This window comes from Vicugna pacos, chromosome 10 (assembly GCF_048564905.1).
Source record: "Vicugna pacos chromosome 10, VicPac4, whole genome shotgun sequence".
Lineage (NCBI taxonomy): Eukaryota > Metazoa > Chordata > Mammalia > Artiodactyla > Camelidae > Vicugna > Vicugna pacos.
The window spans coordinates 26306439-26324251 of NC_132996.1; the positions used below are offsets into that span (position 1 = coordinate 26306439).

At 50.7% G+C, this 17813-nt stretch overlaps 1 protein-coding gene across 5 annotated transcripts in view; it reads left to right on the top strand.

Moving 5' to 3' along the window:
* The first annotated feature begins 292 nt into the window (after nucleotides 1-292).
* Nucleotides 293-17813, top strand: part of CHRDL2 (chordin like 2) — a 32777-nt gene continuing 15256 nt past the window's right edge. For all 5 annotated transcript variants that reach the window (XM_072969232.1, XM_031681346.2, XM_006203333.4 and 2 more), the window contains exons 1-4: nucleotides 293-1034; nucleotides 11842-11954; nucleotides 15749-15842; nucleotides 17662-17804. In XM_072969232.1, coding sequence (XP_072825333.1) covers nucleotides 920-1034; nucleotides 11842-11954; nucleotides 15749-15842; nucleotides 17662-17804 — 465 coding nt within the window. In that variant the 5' untranslated portion in view covers nucleotides 293-919. The remainder of the gene's footprint in view (nucleotides 1035-11841; nucleotides 11955-15748; nucleotides 15843-17661; nucleotides 17805-17813) is intronic.

Sequence of the window (17813 nt, forward strand, 5' to 3'; positions counted from 1 at the left end):
CAGAGGTGGGGCTTTGTGCACGCACCTCCCGGCTCCCTAACCTGAGCCCCTCTCGGTTCCGCAGCCCGCTTCCCCTCTTTCTCCCCGACATCTCATCCTTCCCCACCCGAAAGTTCCCCCCTGAAGCTTAACTGGGTCCGTCCTCCTGCACTCTGGGCGCCGCGGGGAGTCAGGGGTTAAAACCCGTGGCCCGGGTGGCTCCTTCCCCCTCCCCAGCCCCCTCGCCTCCTCTCGGCGCCGCGCCTGGAGCGTCCGTCCCAGAGACCCGCACGAGAGAGGAGGGGGGAAAGTGGGCCTGTTTCTCGGGTGGCCAATCCACCGAGCCCGCGGTGCCCCAGAGGAGGCGCCAGCGCTAGGCCAGCGCCAGGCCAGGGCTGCCTGCTTCCCGCGGCAAAGTACAAATGCGCCCGAGCGCGGCGCCTGGCGCCCTTGGCGTGCACAGCCGGCCTGCGCGCAGCCTCCCCCCGCGGCCGCCGCGCCGCCGCCGCCGCCGGTACCGCCGCCCCGCCGGGCCCCAGGACCCCACGGCCCGACCCCGCACCCACCGAGCAGGGGGCGCCGGTCACTTCTAGCCCGCGCGCCCGGAACAGCTCGCCGGTCCCTCGCGCCTCGCCCAGCGCTGCGCGCTGGGCAGACTCCTGTCCTCTCCCGTCTTTCTTCTCCACCCTTCCCACTCACCTTCTGCCTTGCTTTAATCGCTTTTCCCTCCTGCATACCTTCCTCAATCTCTCCATCTCTTTCCCTCGTTCTCTTTCCACCTTTCTCTTATTCCCACCTTGGACCTCCTCTATCCTCTCCATCTTCTTGACCCTTCTCAGACTCTCCACCGGAGCAGCCGCCCTCCCTGGGATTGCTTTGTGCCCCTGTGCCTCAGTGTCCCCCGCTCATTTCACTTTCTCCCGACTCCCTTCCCGACTCAATGCCTGGCGGCCTGGCCCTGGGGGAAGGAAGGATGGTTCCCGAGGTAAGGGTTCTCTCCTCCTTGCTGGGACTCGCGCTGCTCTGGTTCCCCTTGGACTCCCAAGCTCGAGCCCGTAAGTAGCAGGGTGGGTGTCCTGGGTGGGCAGAAGAGGGATGCCATCCCCGGGATGTGTGGGAAGGTGCCAGGACCTGGGACCCCAGCCTGTTCTGACAGTCATCCAGGGAGCACCTGTGTTGGGAGGGTGGAGATTGCTCTGCGGACCAGTGTCGGCTGATGAGTCTGGGAGACTGAGGGGAACTTGGCAAGACTCAGAGCCAAGGAGGCTGCTGCCATGGACCAGAGGATGAGGGAACCGAGGGCAGTGGAAGAGGTGGAAGAGAATACAGGGCACTGTGCTTTTTTTTTTTTTTTTTTTTTTTTTTTTTGGAGAGCACATGCTTATTCCTAGTAGAGAGCCGGGTATGTTTGGCTGCAAGGGTGTGATGCAGATGAAGAGGCTATTGCATTTAAAGAGAGCCAGTGGAAAGAAAGAAGAGCCAACTAGGATAACCTTCCCATTCCTTTTCTCTTTTGATCCTCACAGCACTCCCAGGAGGTGGGTTTTATCATTTGCATTTTACAGATGAGAAAACTTAGACTGAGAGAAGAAACTTGCTCAAGTTTAGAGAGCTAGCGAGCTGTCCAAAGCCAGAACTCTCCAATTCCAAATCCTATGCTTTCTTTCCCTGCCCCACAGCACCTGGAGGGAACCCTGATTTGGAGTTGTGAGACTCTGGGAGGCAGCAGGGCACAGTGAAATAGATGAGGGTCTTCACTATCCCAGATCTGTTGAGTATCAACCAGTAGGAGGCAGGCGTGGAGGGCATTTCTCTGAGCCTTAGTTTTCTAATCTATAAAATAGGAGTGAAAAATCCCAAGACTGTTGGGAGGGTTAGATTCGAGAAAACATGGACAGCAACTAGCACCAGCAACTGGCCGGTGCATGGTAGGTTCTTGAAAAATATCAATTCCCTAATTCATGCTTTTCCACTTGGACATAGTGTAACCTCAAACAGTTTATATAACCTCCCTGAACCTCAGTTTCCTCAGTGTTTCCACGATAGGCTGGTGAACCTCCGCTCTACCCTCTGCCAATCTCTTGGAACACTTTGAGCATGGAAAACAAAACCAAAGAGTGTCTTAAAAAGAAGGAAGGAGCTTAGTTCAAACCTTGACTTATACTCAAAGAAGAAACCGAAGCCCAGGAGGGGCAGTGATTCGCTCCAGGCTGCTGAGGGCAGAACCTGGGATGAAGACCCCAGTTTCCCAGCCTAGAGCTCTTCCCACCCCACAGCTCAGCTCCCCCAACTGCCTTCTTTTGCACATGACTTTCTGGAGCCAGCAGTGCTGGATTTTGTTTTATTCTTGTCTCTGCTCATGAGGGAAGGCTGTATGTCTGGTCATCTCTGGGCTGCCAGCAGCGCGAGACTCACAGAAGTCCTTAGTAACAAGTCCTGAAGAGAGACCAGTGTTGAGTTCAAATCCTGGCTCTGCCCCTTAGTAGCTGTGTGACTCATAAGTGACAACTTCTCTGAGCCTCAGTTTCTGCATCTGTCTGCCACATATTCACCTGGAACCCAAAGGCTTCTTGGATTAGAGAAGGTGACCGCGTGAATGTGCCCAGCACAATGCCTTCTACTCAGTAAAAGTCTCCTTCCCCTCCTTGAGCCCGGGAGGTTTCCTCCTAACAGCTTCCTGTTGTTTCTTAAAAGAGACTTAGCACAGGATGCCCTCCATGCCAGCCTCCCTTCCACTTGGCACATCACTCTTAACCCCCGAGGCTTTTCTCCAGATACCACTGCCCTGGATGCATCTTAGAAAGATGTCCTGGAATCAGATCTTTATGCAGATTGCTCATGACCCACTCATACCCCTCCTCCTTGCCTCCCATAGCCTGTCAGCCCTCTGCAGCTCTGCTCAGGTCATACCTTTGCAAGCAAACTCTCCCTGTCACCTGACCCACTCTGATCTCCCCTCCTCTGCCCTCCACTGGCCTTTGGACCCATATTTCTCAGTAGGTGCTGCCAGTATTCCATCTCCCCTTGTCTGGAGCCTAGCTCCCAACATGCAAGAAAAACCTCAGAGCAGAATTGCTGAGTTAAGGTGAAGTGGACTAGTAGTCAGAGGGGTGTGTTAAGATCCTGGGGTGTCAGAGCTGGAAGAACCTTTGAAAATCATCTGCTTCTACCCCTCAATGTACCAATCCTTATAGTTAAACTGAAGCCCAGAAAGAGGGAGTAACTTGCCCAAGGTCACAGATCGAATTTATTAAAGAAAAGAACAGAGGCCTGGATCCTAGCCTCTAATTTGTCGCTTGTTGGTTGTGTGAATTAGGACAAATCACTTCCCTTCTCTGAGCCTCACTTTGTATAATGCTAACAATCTATGAATCTAGAAACAATCCTATAGTCATTTTCCAAGGTCCTATTTGAAGATCTCTTATAAAGGTCCTCATCTTAGTTTAGTCAGTTTGTTAGTAAGATATCAGGCCTGTTATAGGTAAGGAGTCTCCTGGTGACATCTTAGGTGCTTTCAGAAATGTAGCCAACAGATGGAAATTCTCAAGCCCTCCTGGTGTCTGACTCTTGAGGTGGCCCAGTCGTGCAAAATGCCAAGGGCCTGTGAACATGTGTGGCAGCCTGTTCCTCAGTTAAAGTACAAGGTTATTCAAACAAAGGTTGTTCTATCCTTGGCTCTATTTCCAGCCACAGATTGAGCCCTGATCTAAGCCCAGACTGAGTCTCAACTCCAGCCACAGGTCAAGCCCTAATCCTCAAATGCTACCATAGATCAAACCCAATTCCACTCTTAGCTAGAGCCCTTACCCAGGGCGGGTCCCTGGCCAGTGCTGATCTCAGTCCCAGGCTGCGATGCATGCAAGCATGATGTCGACTGCTTTGGACATTCATCCCCCAATGCCTCTGTGGAATGAGAATCTGCCTAGAATCTCAGCTCCCTCTCCAGTGCTTTGTCCATGTCAGCTCCTCTTCCTTGTGTTCTTCCCTTACTGATTGCCCCTTGCCCCTTTTAAGGTGTCCAGCATGCTTCTGCTTTCTCTTCTTTCCCTACATCCAATCCAGATTGCAGGAGAGAGTCAGTTACTAGGTAAAAACATCGGCCCCTCTATTCTATCTCCAAGGGTTGTGTATACTATGGGAATCAAAGTTGGTTTTTTTTCTCCAGGTGACAAAATCCCACACCCCAGAAGCATAGATGGGGCGGGAAGGGAGCTCCTGTAATATGATGTGGTACAGAGGGTAAACTTGGAATCAGAAGTTCAGGGTTCTAGCCCTGGCTCTCCCACCAATTCCAACCATGATCCAGGCCAGTTGCCCTTCTTTGCCCCTGAGTTTTCTCAGCTGTGAGGCATGAGATGGTTGGGAGTCTAATAGATTATCATTGAGAACCATTTCAGCTTTAACATCCTGTGATTCTAAGACTCTAAGATCCAAAGATTCTGTTGCCTTGATTATGAGTCCACTCTGACTTTTGGAAAAGGGAGCTGGGGGAGTGTGGGTATGCAGACTGGTACTCCTGCCCTGCCAGGGAGGAGTGGACAGACAGACCCTCAGACACCAACAGAAAATGCCTAGAGGGCCTGGGACAGTGGATATAGAGGAAGATATTCCAGTGGGGACCCTTCCCTGCTGTTCAGCTTAGTCATATACCCATCCACCTGTCCAGATGTACATGAAGGTGTAGGGGGGCACCTGAGGGAAAGCTAGACATCTGGCTCCAGTCAGGCCCCTCTTTGGGTCTATCTGGAAGGTTCTGCACTTCCTCTCTCCCACCAGTAGAGGTCTCTGTCTCACTCACTCGCTTGCAGGCTGCTGAGCTGGAGCCGGGCAGCAGCTGTGCAGTTGCTCCAGCTGTTGCACCTGTTCCAGGACTGGCCTCTCAAGTTCCCCCAGCCGCCGGCCACGGCGCCAGGCTCTGGGAGAGAGACCTTGAATCCCTTGGACTCCCAAAGAAAAGACTGCATGTAAGCAGTGCCCCTGGGAGCTACACTGCAAAGATCACTGCAGGCATTCCCCTGCCTCTGGGAAGGATCCCACCCCAGAGAAGCCTGTTCCATACTCTTCTTCAGTTACCCATTTTTGTAGTCAAGATTTTTTGTGTGTGTCTCACCTGAATCCTTCTGTTTGCAATCTAAAGTCATTTCTTCTGGTCCTGTCCCTTTGGGGATGGGTGTTTCTATAAGCAGCCCTCACCTACCCAGATCCGAAGACTGGCATTGGAGTTTGTGCTGGCAAAAATCAATGACCTTAGACAAGTTCCAGTCCTCTCTGGGACTCAGTGTCCACTTCTGTAAAATAGAGGATTGGATATCATCTCTCGGTCCCTAACTTCTAAGATTCTGTGAATCTAAGTGCATATGTCTAATCGACATCAAGGCAGAATAGAACGTAAACAGTCTCTTCTCTGCCCTCTGACCCTTGCCAGGCAACAGAGCAACTTTTCCTGGTTTGATGACTCTCTCCTTTGAGGTCCTTCTAGGCTCCCGAACATCTGTCATGTGCCAGATAAGAATTCAGGTTCAGAGAAGTGAGGGCCTTTTCCCTAGGTTGCACAGCTCCGCCATTGAAGAGCCGAGGTTTGCTTCTGATTCCCTTAGGAGGCCTCTGCCTTCAGGTGCCAGTGCCCAGAGCAGAGCTTATGTCTTGGAGGGGAGCAAGTTTGTTTGTGTGAAAAGGGGACTATAAATGAATAAAGTATGGCTGTGTGGGCATAAGGGAAAAAATGTAAACATTCTCACATTCCCACGCAGCCTGGCTCGCTCAGGTTTCCTGAGTTCCTGCAGGCTGGGGACAGGCCAGCCACAGTTCTAGTCCCAGCTCCACCTGGGGCCATTTCCAGAGGTATCCAGCCTCTCCTGCAGCCCAGAAGCTTTTTTCTGGTTGTCTTTTCTGCTTCCTATTGGAAGAATTCCCAGTCCTGACTGACCCCCTAAGAGTCCTTTATCATAACACGGGAGTTTTAAGGCAGACTGTGGGATGACCTTGGATGAGATAGTTCAGGAATTTTGACTTACATGTGAAGATCATGGAATCGCTCATCCTCATACCTGCCCAGGCTCCTGACCTTTCTGTACACAGTGTTTGGTCTGGTGGGTAGTTGGGAGTTCAGATGACAGGAGATAGAAAAGGGAGCTCAAACTAATTCCTGTTAGGTGGCAAGGTCAAAGTGCTGAGGGGGATTTTATTTTCCTATTACAGAATGAAGTTCTCTTTTTGTTAAAGCAGGAGGTTTCCAGGATTAAGTACCATCAATCACTTCCTCTTCTGTTAACTCCATTCTTTCACCATACATTCATTCATCAAGTGCTAACTCTACGTAGGCTTTTCATAGACCACTGGAGATACAAAAATGAATGAGATCTGGTCCTTGCTCTCAAGAAGCTCACAGTTTAGTAAGGAAGAAGAACCCATTCAATAAGTACTTCTAATCCAGCCTGATGAGAGTTGTGATGGAGGGCTGAACTCACTTCTGTGGGAGCCTCGAGGAAGGACTGACCAATGGCCTAGAAGGTTGGGGCAGCTTCACAGGGTGGCACCTGAACAGGCTTTGGAAGAACATGGAGTTGGTCAAACATTGGAGATGGGGAATCACATTCCAGGCAGAGGAAACAGCATGTGCAAAGGCACAGAAGCATGAAGGAGCATGGGTGGGGGTGGGGGAGAGAGAGAAATTTAGCAAGAAGAGGTAAGGCTGAAAAGAGGGCTACTGCAGAGAGTTATGCTGGAAAAGCTGGTGGGAGCCTGCTCATGATAGGCTGGGGTGACTTGATAACATTGTAATAGACACCAGAGTCTGTCTAGTAAATATCGCTGCCCTGAATTCAGATTACATCAACTAAATCCAGTCACGTTAAGTCAGTGTCAAGCAAGGTAAAGAGCTTCAGCTGTGGTCTATCCAAGTGGATGCTTCCTGCGGAAAGAAGGACTAGCACCTAGCAGGCCCAGCCACCTTCTGTGGCCTGTGTGAACCACGGTCAGCCCCATTCCTGTGCCTTTGCATGCAGCTTCTGCTCTGCACATCTCTACTTTGTTAACTCCTTCACAGGCATCTTCTCAGGGAAGCCTTCCCTGAGGACCTTTTGCTTCCACTATTATAGCATTTGTCAAACTGTTTGTATTATATCTGTCTTCTCCATTAGACTGTGAGCTCCTTGTAGGTGAGGACTGGTGTCTTATTTAATCAGGTACCAGGCCCATGGACATGTATGACCTGATATACAAAGTGCTCAATAAATGAATAGCAGGAACAAATGGTACCATTACTAATGATAATAAGATATCAAAACTAATAATAACATTTACTGCCTACTGTGCAAAAAGACCCACATTCACCTGGTTATGCAGGCCTGAAACCTGAATCGCATCCTTGACTGCTCCTTCACTCTGTCCGCCCATATCTAGTCTGTCTGAAAGCTTACCCACTGTACCTACTAAATGTTCCTCAGATCTGTACTCCTACCCATCAGCACTGCTTCCACCTTGGGCCGGGCCAGCATTATCTCAAAACAGATGACTGTCGCAGCCTCCCCCTCCTCTCTCTGCCTCTAGTCTTGCCCTCCAATCCATTCTCCATTCCTGCAGCCACAGTGACGATTCTAAAATGCAAACCTGACCAGGGGCATACAGATGAATGCCTTTCTGTGGCTTTCCTTTGCCCTTGGGGCACTCAAGGCCCTTTGTGAACCTCTGCCTCTTTCTCCAGCCTGACCTCTGGCCTCTCACCCCTGCCCTCCCATTCTCTCCTTCAACCTTTCTGATCGCTGTCATCCCTGTATGCCAGCCCGAGATCTGTGTAGACAGAGGTGGTGTTGAGGGAATCTAGCTTGTGAATGAGGCTCGAAAAGTGCAGGGAACCACAGGAAACAGGGTTGGTGAGGCTGAAACCTGGGAGATTTGACCTTGGTGGCAGATACCATGATATCTGTGCCCTAATAGGTACCTGGGGGTTCCTATAGAATTCTGGGAGTAAAAGGAAGACTATGAGAAACAGAGAGTTAGGGAAGTTTGGGTTCAGCACCCAGATCTGCTTTTGTCTGTTTGTTTTTAACTTACATTTAATTGAACATCTAATATGTGGAAGGCATTAGGCATATTACATATATTATTTGATTTAATTCTGCAATAACCCCCCAAAGGTAGACATTATTTCTAATCCCACTTAACAGATATGGAAACTGAGGCTTGGAATGTTTAAATAGCTTATCTGAAAGCAGGCTGCAGATAAAAGCCAAATCCAATTTTAACCCCAGCATATCTGATTCCAAAGCCAGGGATTTTGGACTATTTACACATGTGCACTGAGTGAGGGGTTTTGAAGGGCATGAAACCTGTCCCACTTTAATTCTTTGTCTAAAACCTGGAACAGGGCCAACTGTCTTCCTCAAACAAAAACTTCCTGCACTAATATCTTTTTCCTGGATTAGACATCACTGCCAGGGGCCATTGACTCCTAAAGTCCCGAGAGAGGGTGAAGCTGGCCCCCGAGTTAGAGACAGAGAGAGACGATGGGTGGGGTGAGATATGGTGGGGCGAGGGGAGAGAGGAAGCAGGGCAGGCCTAGGGCCAGGGCTGGGGTGGGAATGACCCAGAGGACCAGAGGCAGTGGATGGGAAGGGAGGGGGTGTAAGAGACAAACCCTGTCTCCTTCTCCCTGTCACTCAGGATTGGCCCCGCTGGCTGCCTGAACCTCATCCTAGCCCACCTTGGAGACCCTGAGAACCTAGGCATACAGCACCATCAACATGCCCTGAATCATAGAAGCTTAAAATAAACAACTCTTAGAACTACAACATCATACAACTCTAGAAGCTTCATTTTATAATGCAGTATAGGCTCTTAGAAACCTGGAATTCTCAAATCTTGAATCTTAGAAACCTAGAGCCTTGGAGTCTTAGAATTTTGAGATCATGGCTTCATAAACTATCTGTGCAGAAAAGCTTTGAAGATCAAAGTTCACCCCCGGCCCTTATTTTTCAGATGGGAAACTGAGGCTCAGAGAAGGAAAGAAAGTGTCTTCCTCAATGTCACACGGTGAATTTGTGGCACAAGGAACCAGAGCTCCTTCCACCAGCCATGTGCAAGGATGGGGCGAGTGCCAGGACTGTGGGGATGGGGCAGCCTGCGGTCCCGGCAGCTCCTCCTCCTGCCTGGTTTTGGCATGGCCTCGGGCACTGACCTCCTTAGAAGAGGGAGCTCCAGGCAATGCCACCCTCCCTTGTGACTCTGACCTTGGCACCTTGCGGGGTATAGTGGGGTGGGGATTGTGGTTCCTGGGGTTGAGGGACAGCTTGCCAGGCCCCCCACACTCTCAGATTCTGCCAGGTCGGTCGGTAGGGGGCAGGGGCTCCTGGCCTGGGCAGGGGATGAGACATTCTGTCTGTCTTCATGATCTGAGCAGGCGGCGAGGGGTTGGTGGTGCCAGCTGGCACAGGGGCCAGGCTACAGGGCCGCCCCAAAGAAGCTGGGACAGGGTTTCTTCAGCAGTGAGGCTGAGACCTAAGGCCACGGTAGTGTTGCAATCGCCTCCTTCCCTGGTCGGGGGAGGAGACTGAGGAAGAAAGACATCATTCAGTCCTTGGAGAGTTGGGCTGGCTCTGACAAGCACCCCAGCTGGGCCTGTGTCCCGCCCTCTCTGCCAGCGGAGGCTGAGAGATAAACACAGCTCATTTGATACGGGCCAGGCCAGCCGGGGCCTTGCTGGGAACGGGATCTGCTGTCTGATCCCCCCTCTACTTTGGGGGGTTGGGATGGAGGTGGGGAGGGAACTAAGCTATGGTCCCCAGTGGCCATTGAAGCACAGACTCTGAAGGCATCATGACCATGGCCTCAAATCTTTGCTCTGGGAGGCCCAAGAGGCAGAAGCAGTGCAGAGAGCCAGAGGGTGGCTGGTCTCAGCTTCTCACAAAGGAAACTTTCGAAGGTTAGGAACAGCCCTTAGCTCCTGTCCTCTGAGCTGTGTGCGGGGGGCTGCGCTCCAGCCCACCCCAACACTGAGGGAATTCCTGCCTCGTGAGTGAACCGCCCCCACTACTGTACCGCTTTAAGTGCGTTGCAATTCTGCAAGTTAAAATGTCTAAGAATGATTCAGAAAGTGTGAAGGTCTAGACAATGTGTAGGAGGAGACATGAAAGGCAACCTCTAGATTCTAGGCCAACAGGGGACCAAGAGAAAAAAAATAAGGAATGGGGTATGGTGGTCAGTGTGGCCGAGAGAAGGAACCTCTAGGCCCTGATTTTGGGCAAAAAGCCATAGTGGGTGAGGTGTGCTGAAGAGAGTTCTGCTTGGGAACCTGAAGTCCTAGTTTCAAATTAATAGCTGGGTGGCCACAGGCAAGTCACTCAGTCTCTGTGATCCTTGGTTTTCTCATCTAGTTTTCTCACAATCATGGGAACAGTCCCAATGACTCTAAAACTGACTGGATCCTCTTGAATCATGAATAGATGGTGAGGTCCATCTTGCAGGGTCATTGTTACCATAATTATCATAATAATAGCATTCAACTAAGTGTCAGGAATTGGGCTAAGTAAGCACTATCCAACCATTATCCAATTTAATTCTCAAAACATTGATGTTAATAAGATAATTAAGTAATTTACATAAAGGGAATATTATCAAAAAATGTTGGTTCCCTTCTCTAAATTTCCACCTCATTTAGTTTAACAACATCTTTATGAACATTTACCTTGTGCTGGGCCTCCCAGTTTCTCCCTCTAAAAGGGCTTAGATTATTCTTCAGAAAATGGAGAGTTTTTTGTAGGAATGATGGCATCCCCTCTGGGTTGTAAAAATCACCAGGTACCTGTGTGGAGGAGGGTTGGCAGGGACATGGCCAGGTAGAAGGGTGGGGCAAGGGGACCTTAGCGCCTGACTCAGCCCTGACCTGGGGCTAAGTGGTGAGCTGGTGACAGGTCAGGAGTGTTCTAGAGAGTTTGAAAGACTGAGCAATTGACTGGAGGTGAGAGAGAGGTGGGGGTTTCAGGAAAGCAGGATTGCAGGAGAGAGAGCTAACCCACATAATGAAACAAACTGTTTCAATCATTTTTAGAAGCATTCATCTACATATTGAAAACTGATATGCAGATTACAAAAATAATCCATTGATATGCAGTCACAGTACTAATGACTATATTTAAGGATATTTAAAAGTCAGCTTTCTAACAACCTTTTGCTAGGCAACACTTTGTTTTCCCAATTCAGACACTTTCCTCAGAGCTCACTGAGATATGACGACACAGTGTAGTATGAGAGCAGGAAAGCTGCTGTCAGTGGCATTATTCAAAAGGTAGGTCACAGGGCCCAGAGAAGGTGTGTGTGTGTGTGTGTATGGAGGCAGGGGAGCAGCAGAGGGCAAGGGAGAGGGAGGTGCAGAAATGTAGTAAATAAATAAGCAAAATGGGACAAAGGAAAAGGAAGCAAGTTTAATTATGAGGGCAGAAAGAGCACTGCACTGTGAGTCAGGAGACTTTGGCTGCCATACCTGCTTGATAACTGACTCGCTGTGTGTCCTTAGAGGTATAGTTTACCGTCTCTGGGCCTCAGATTATACATCTAATCATAATAACTAACATTTATACCACAATCTAAATCTGTAAAGCACTTTCACTGCTTGACTCCTAATCACCCTGTGAGAGAAGTGTTAAGGTTCAGAGAGGGTCCGTGACATATCCAAAGTCACACAGTAAGTGTGTGGTCAAGCTGATTTTCAAACTCTGGCCCCCTGACTAGGAGAGCACATCCCATGGATTCTCTTTTGCCTGAGTCGTCCAGATGACATCCTTCCTAGAGCCAGAAAGAGGGAGGGATGAGGCAGGGGCTTCGGGCTGGAGTCTCCTAGAACTGACAAAGCACTGGTTGGTTTGCCAGGCCCAGACATGTTCTGCCTTTTCCATGGAAAGAGATATTCCCCTGGTGAGAGCTGGCATCCCTACCTGGAGCCACAGGGCCTGATGTACTGCCTGCGCTGCACTTGCTCTGAGGTAGGTTTCTCTGGCCACCTGGCCACCTGTGACAAGTATGTCTGAGAGACCTCTAGAGAAGGCACCCCAGAAGAAGGGAGGACAGCCTGATTCTGGGGGTGATGAGCACTCTGGAACCAGGTCCCCTAGAATAATGCTCTGTCAGCAGCAACTGAGGGACCAGGGGCCACATCACTTCACTACTGAGTACCCAATTCGTAGGCATAGGTGCCTACTGTGCATCTCCCAGAGGTGAGTCCCATAGTGGTCAGTGGCAGGGCTGGGATGAGGACCCGGGCCTCCCATCTCTCATCCAGCCTTCTTTCCTGCTGCTGCCAGCCTCCCTGTGCTCAAGCAGCAGAAGACAGAGCCTTTCTGACCTGACCTCCTAATCCTTCCTTTCCTTGTGCTATCTCTTCCAGCCTCCTCTCTTGCCCCCCTATCTTAGGATGCATTCTCCCAAGGCTACTGGTCCAAATATTTATACTTTGCGGCTTCACCCAAATGCCACCTCCACAAGGAACCTTATTTGATCCCTTATCTGGAAGTATTTTCTTCTGGGAGGCCATGTAAGTCTCTCTGTCCCTTTCTCCTGATCACTGTTGGCCAGGTAAAATGCTTATCTATATCTGTCAGTCACTGCCCCTCCCTGATGGAGCCCTGGAAGCAGGTCTTCCTGAGTGCTCACTCATGCCCAGTTCAGGGTCTTGCAGAAGGATGTACAAACTGGGGCAGGACCAGATCTTTTTATACGCCTGTCTCCTCCCAGCCCACCCCAACCCAGCACCCTTCACAGGGCCTGGTACAGTCAACTAGGTGGAATAAATGAGACCCTCATGTGGTCCAGAACACCCAAGACAAGTATGGAGTTAGAGGATGGGGAAGGAGGGAGACTTGAACCCCCTTGGCCCTGGATCAGCTGCCTCGGGTCCAGCCCCATTGGCATGAAGTCCATAGCTCTCTCTGTCCAGGTGCTGGTGCTTAGGGGAAGGGTACCTAACTTCTAGCTGGAGCCAGCCCCTTAGCCCCTCTCCCTGCACAAAGCCAAGAGAAGGATGCAGAAGACCTGTGAGAGCCTGTCTTGTTAAAACAATACTCAGGGTGGGAGCAGAGAAGAGCTTTTAATGAAACACTGGGAGCTGGAGGGGGCAGGGGCCAGCCCCTCTCCTGACTCTGACCACTAAGGTCTCACTCCTCTGGGTGTCCTTTCCTCTGATTCCCCACTGCTTCTGCTGTATTGGCCCTAGGAAGAACCTGATGCCAATGGGGGCATAACCCCCCATCCCTGCCTCCCCTTGGTTTTCCTTAGCACATCTGAGGTCAATCAGCCTTTTCAAAGAGAACTTTATGAAATATAGCCAAAAACAGGAAGGAAACCATAACAGAAAATTCCAGACATATCATGCGGTCCAGTTGACCAAGTCCAAGTTTTGTGATCCAGTGAAGCTAATTCATTTCTCCCTCCCCAGAGTTCACACATACAGTTTCCTCAGCTCTAGGAGCTATAGCCGACATCCTCCAAATACACCCCAAAACCCTCCACTTCTCCCCATCATCCCCGCTCCTCCTAATCTAAGCCACCTCCTTCTCTCACCCGGGCTGCTACACGAGCAACCCACAGGGTCTCCTCGTACCCCTTTCTAATCTGTCCACCAGAGAGCAGCTAGAAGGATCTTTTCTGAGCATAAAACTAATCATGTCATTCCAGGAGCATCTAAAACCCTCCAACAGCTTTTCGTTGAACCTAAAGTAAAATTCAAATCGCCTGCTGCGGGCTTTACAGGATCTGATTTCTGCCTTATTCTACAACCTCATTTCCTCCCTGGGCCAACACTTCAAACTCATTTCTACTTGTTCTTCTACCCAGAATGTTCTTCCCCGAGATCTTCCCAGGAATGATTCCTTCTCATCTTGCAGTTCACAACATAATGTTACCTCCTTATGAGGCTTTCTCTACAGCTGTTTCTAAAATAGCCCAATCTTGTTAACACAATCAAGTTACTCTGTTTTACTCCTATTATAAATGTAACATCTGACATGATCTTGTTCCTACTTGTTTATTTTTTATAGTCTGCCTCCCCCTGCTAGGAGGTAAGCTCCATGAGAGCAGAACCCTTGTCTCTTACTCACTGCTATGGCCCGAGTGCTCAGAAGAAGACCTGGCACCCAGTTGTCCTGCAGTAAACATTGAGTGAATGACTGAGTCCCTGCCCCATCCACCAAACACAGCTCAGCATCACGGGAAGTACACAGACACTAGACAGTGTTTTCCTGCTGTGTGATCTTAGGCAACTTCACCCCTCAGTGGCTCTCTTCTCCTTTTGAAAGTGTGGATAATAATGCCCACCTCTAGGACTGTTGAGATGAAGTGAGATGATACACTTTCATATAACACAGAGCCCCTGCCTAGAGCCACCCAATAAATGGTAGTTATGACTTTCCTGAGAGGCACCCTTTGGCTGCAAGGCCTCTCACCTTGCCCCCTGCCCTTTCGCCCCCTAGCCTGTCTTCACCTTACTTCCTGCTGCATGTCGCTGTTCTCCAGCCCTTGGTTCCTTCAAGGCCAGAATCCAGAGAGAGACTCTAACTCTTCTGACAACACTCCACCCTAGGGTCTAATCTAAGGGGTCAGTTCACTCTCTGGACATCTATTAAGGATCCCTGTGTGCTTCAAGAAGGCCCCTTTTGGGGCTCAGGTCAATTCTGTGGATTCTAGGATGCCCTTATTAGTCCTTGTGATCATTCCTGGCCATTTTGGGAAGCAGTGACCCCAGCGGGACTAAGGCCTGGTCCAGGGTTCTCCATGGGGCAGGAGGCTGTCTCTGAGAGAAGTGTGGCTGGGGCACTCAAGTGGGCAAGGGAGCTAGAAACACACCTGGCAACTTCTAAGTTTAATCAAAGCCAGCGCCATTTGTTTAAGAGGGAGACCATCTCTCCCTCCCCTCCTAGCTCTCATTCATTTGCTTGTTTGTTCATTCAAACTTCAGAAGACACTTGCTTGGAGCAAGACCCTGTGCTGACAGTTCAGAGACAAATAGACCGAGGTTTGGTCCTTGTTCTTGCGAATTCACAGTTGAATAAAAGAGACAGATGTAATGGCTCGTGATAGCAGAGGGAGAGGAAGGTGTGGGATGCCTGGGACAGGCTGACAAACTGCCTGGAGAGCTGGAAAAACCTCCAGTGGTGGCCTCTCCTTCCAGCTCCTCTGTTTCTGCACATCTCTCTGTGAATGTTTCTCTTCCCCTTCTATCTCATTTGCTGTACTTGAAAAAGCCTAAGAACTTCGGGCCCCTCCTTCTCTGGTGCCAATTCTAAGGCTTTGTGCAGGGTCACTCACATCTCCCAGAGGTTTAGGGGGCAGATCACCAAGCCCTGAGTCTTCTCCACATCCTGTTTCTAGCCATATTCCCATCCCTATCCCCTGCCCTCCAGTGTCACACTCCTCTCTTAAGCCAAGAGGCTCAGGTCCAGAAGTAAAGGAACAAAACCCCTGAGTTAAAATAGCATAATCAAGATCATGCTGAAATAACCCAAGTCTTTTACTTGTATTTCTCAAACACCACAAAGGGACAAATCCAGTGCAAATCCAGGCACACAGTGCCCCCCTCCATGGTAGGGGAGGGACACGATTGGAGAGCCACCCAACTGAGCAGGGGAAGGGGAGAGACTGGACACATGGAGTTAATCACTTTTATCCCATTGCAGGCTTAAAACGAGGACAGTGCCCCACAGTTAGGGTGGAGGGTGGTTTGGGGAGGGGACAGTGGAAGGCAACAGCTCTTTGGAAGTAGGACTGACCCCTGTGTCCCCTTCAGAGTGCCCATGTGAGTTGTTACCGTCTCCACTGCCCACCTGTCCACTGCCCTGAGCCCGTGACCGAGCCGCAGCAGTGCTGTCCCCGGTGTGTGGGTAAGTAGCCTCACTCCTCCCCTTGTGCCAGCCTCCCACCTGCCCACTGACCCTTATCCCACTCCTGACACAGCCTCCAGCTGAAGGAGACCCCTGGAACAAGAGCACAGTTTCTAGATCAGAGCTATTGTGACACCCAGGTGCTCAGGGGAAGACATCCTCCATGGATCCCCAAGGAAGGCAGGGGCAGCAAAAAACTTCTCATTCTTAAGTAGCTGTGCTTGCTAGGAGGGAATGTGGGAAATAGCTGAAGAAAATGGGTGCGCTTGGCCTGCTGACAGCCCACATGGGCTCCAATCTCCCAAGGGAATGGACACGCCCCGTGTAAGTGGAGGTGAGTCAGCAGGGAGGCTCTGCAGGGTGACCCTAGGATTACTGTCCTGGGATTGGGAATGACCGAAGGAGTGGGAGTACAGATACTCTTAGATTCCTCCCAGTCCTGCGGTTCAGGGAGCTGTGTGTCCTGATGCTAAATGTCCATCATTTTAAGATTCTACTAAGAGCCTCTGAGACTGGGATTCTAGCAAGCAGAGGTAAGGGAAAGGAGAGGTGAGGTGGTCTGAGAAGAACCTGGCATAAGCAATTGGCAAATGAGAGGCGAACAGTGGGAAAGCCAACCTAGAAGGCAGGGAGCAGTTGAGAGGAGAATCCAAGTTTGGGCACCAGGAAGGTGATGAAGGGAGGGAGGCTCCAGACTCTGGAACTGTGGCTCTGGAGACCCATGTGGAGTATGTATGCAGAGGCGCTCATTTTCCAAGTGGGACCCCAGTAGGGATCTCACCATGGCTGCAGCTTGGGTCCTAGAGATTCTGGCTCTGGGTTCCCCAGGGAAATAGAGGCTCTGTGCTTCATCCTGCCCAGTGACAGCCATCCTGCCTCCTCCCCAGCTGAGGCTGACTCCAGGAGTCCTGACCACTCCTTGCTGGCTGTGCCTTGGCTCAGGCCCCTTCTTCCTCACATGTTCCTTACTTCCTCTCTCTTTCTGGGACCTGCCCCTCTGCGTGTTCCTCAAGACAGCTCAGCCATCAGCCCTTCAGGAAGCCTTCCCTGACCACCCTCCATGGCTGAGTTAGGGGCTCCTCCTAACTTCTGTTCTTCTATTTGCCATACTACTGTACTGGTGTCACCGCTTGTGGCCTGTCTCTCTACCCAGTTAGACTGTCAGTTTCTTGATGGGAAGGGGTAAGCCTTATTCACACTCCACTCCCAACATGTAGCATGGTGCCTGGTGCAAAGAAGGTGCTTAGTAAAGGTGTCCTGAAAGAATGAGTGGTTCCCCTTGGACCCAAGGCTTACCTACCTACCCAAACTGGCTAATTGGCAGGGGATGGGGAGGGGGCTCTGGTGACCAGGGAATGATAGGACTTATACCAAGGACAGTCCAGATCACACCAGCTAACTCTACTTTTGTTCAGTGCTGTATCCCCAGCACCTAGAGCAGTGCCTGGCACTAGGAGGTGCTCCATGGATGCTCACTGAATGTTGGATGAACTAATGCAGGTCCCCATTCATTACTCATAGGGCTCGGTGGAGCTGAGGCTTCTGACCTTAACTTCTCACTCCAAACAGGGCCAGCTCTGAAACCGACAGGCTAAAGGGCCATGGGAGGGAGGGACGTGGTCAGATGTAGGTGTTGGAGGACCTCTTGATTCACTGATATAAGGGCTGGCTGGGAAGGCTGAGGCCAGAGCTCAGTTTAAAGGACAACATGGGATAATACACAAAAAGTTCAGTAAAGTGGCCCAGTTAATTCTGGCGAAGCTCTTAGATCCACATGACACCTCATTTTCTTCCTCCTCCTACCTTTCCCCACTTGCAGAACCTCACACCCCCTCTGGGCTCCGGGCTCCCCCAAGGTCCTGCCAGCACAACGGGACCATGTACCAACATGGAGAGATCTTCAGCGCCCATGAGCTGCTCCCTTCCCGCCTGCCCAACCAGTGTGTCCTCTGCAGCTGCACCGTAAGACCT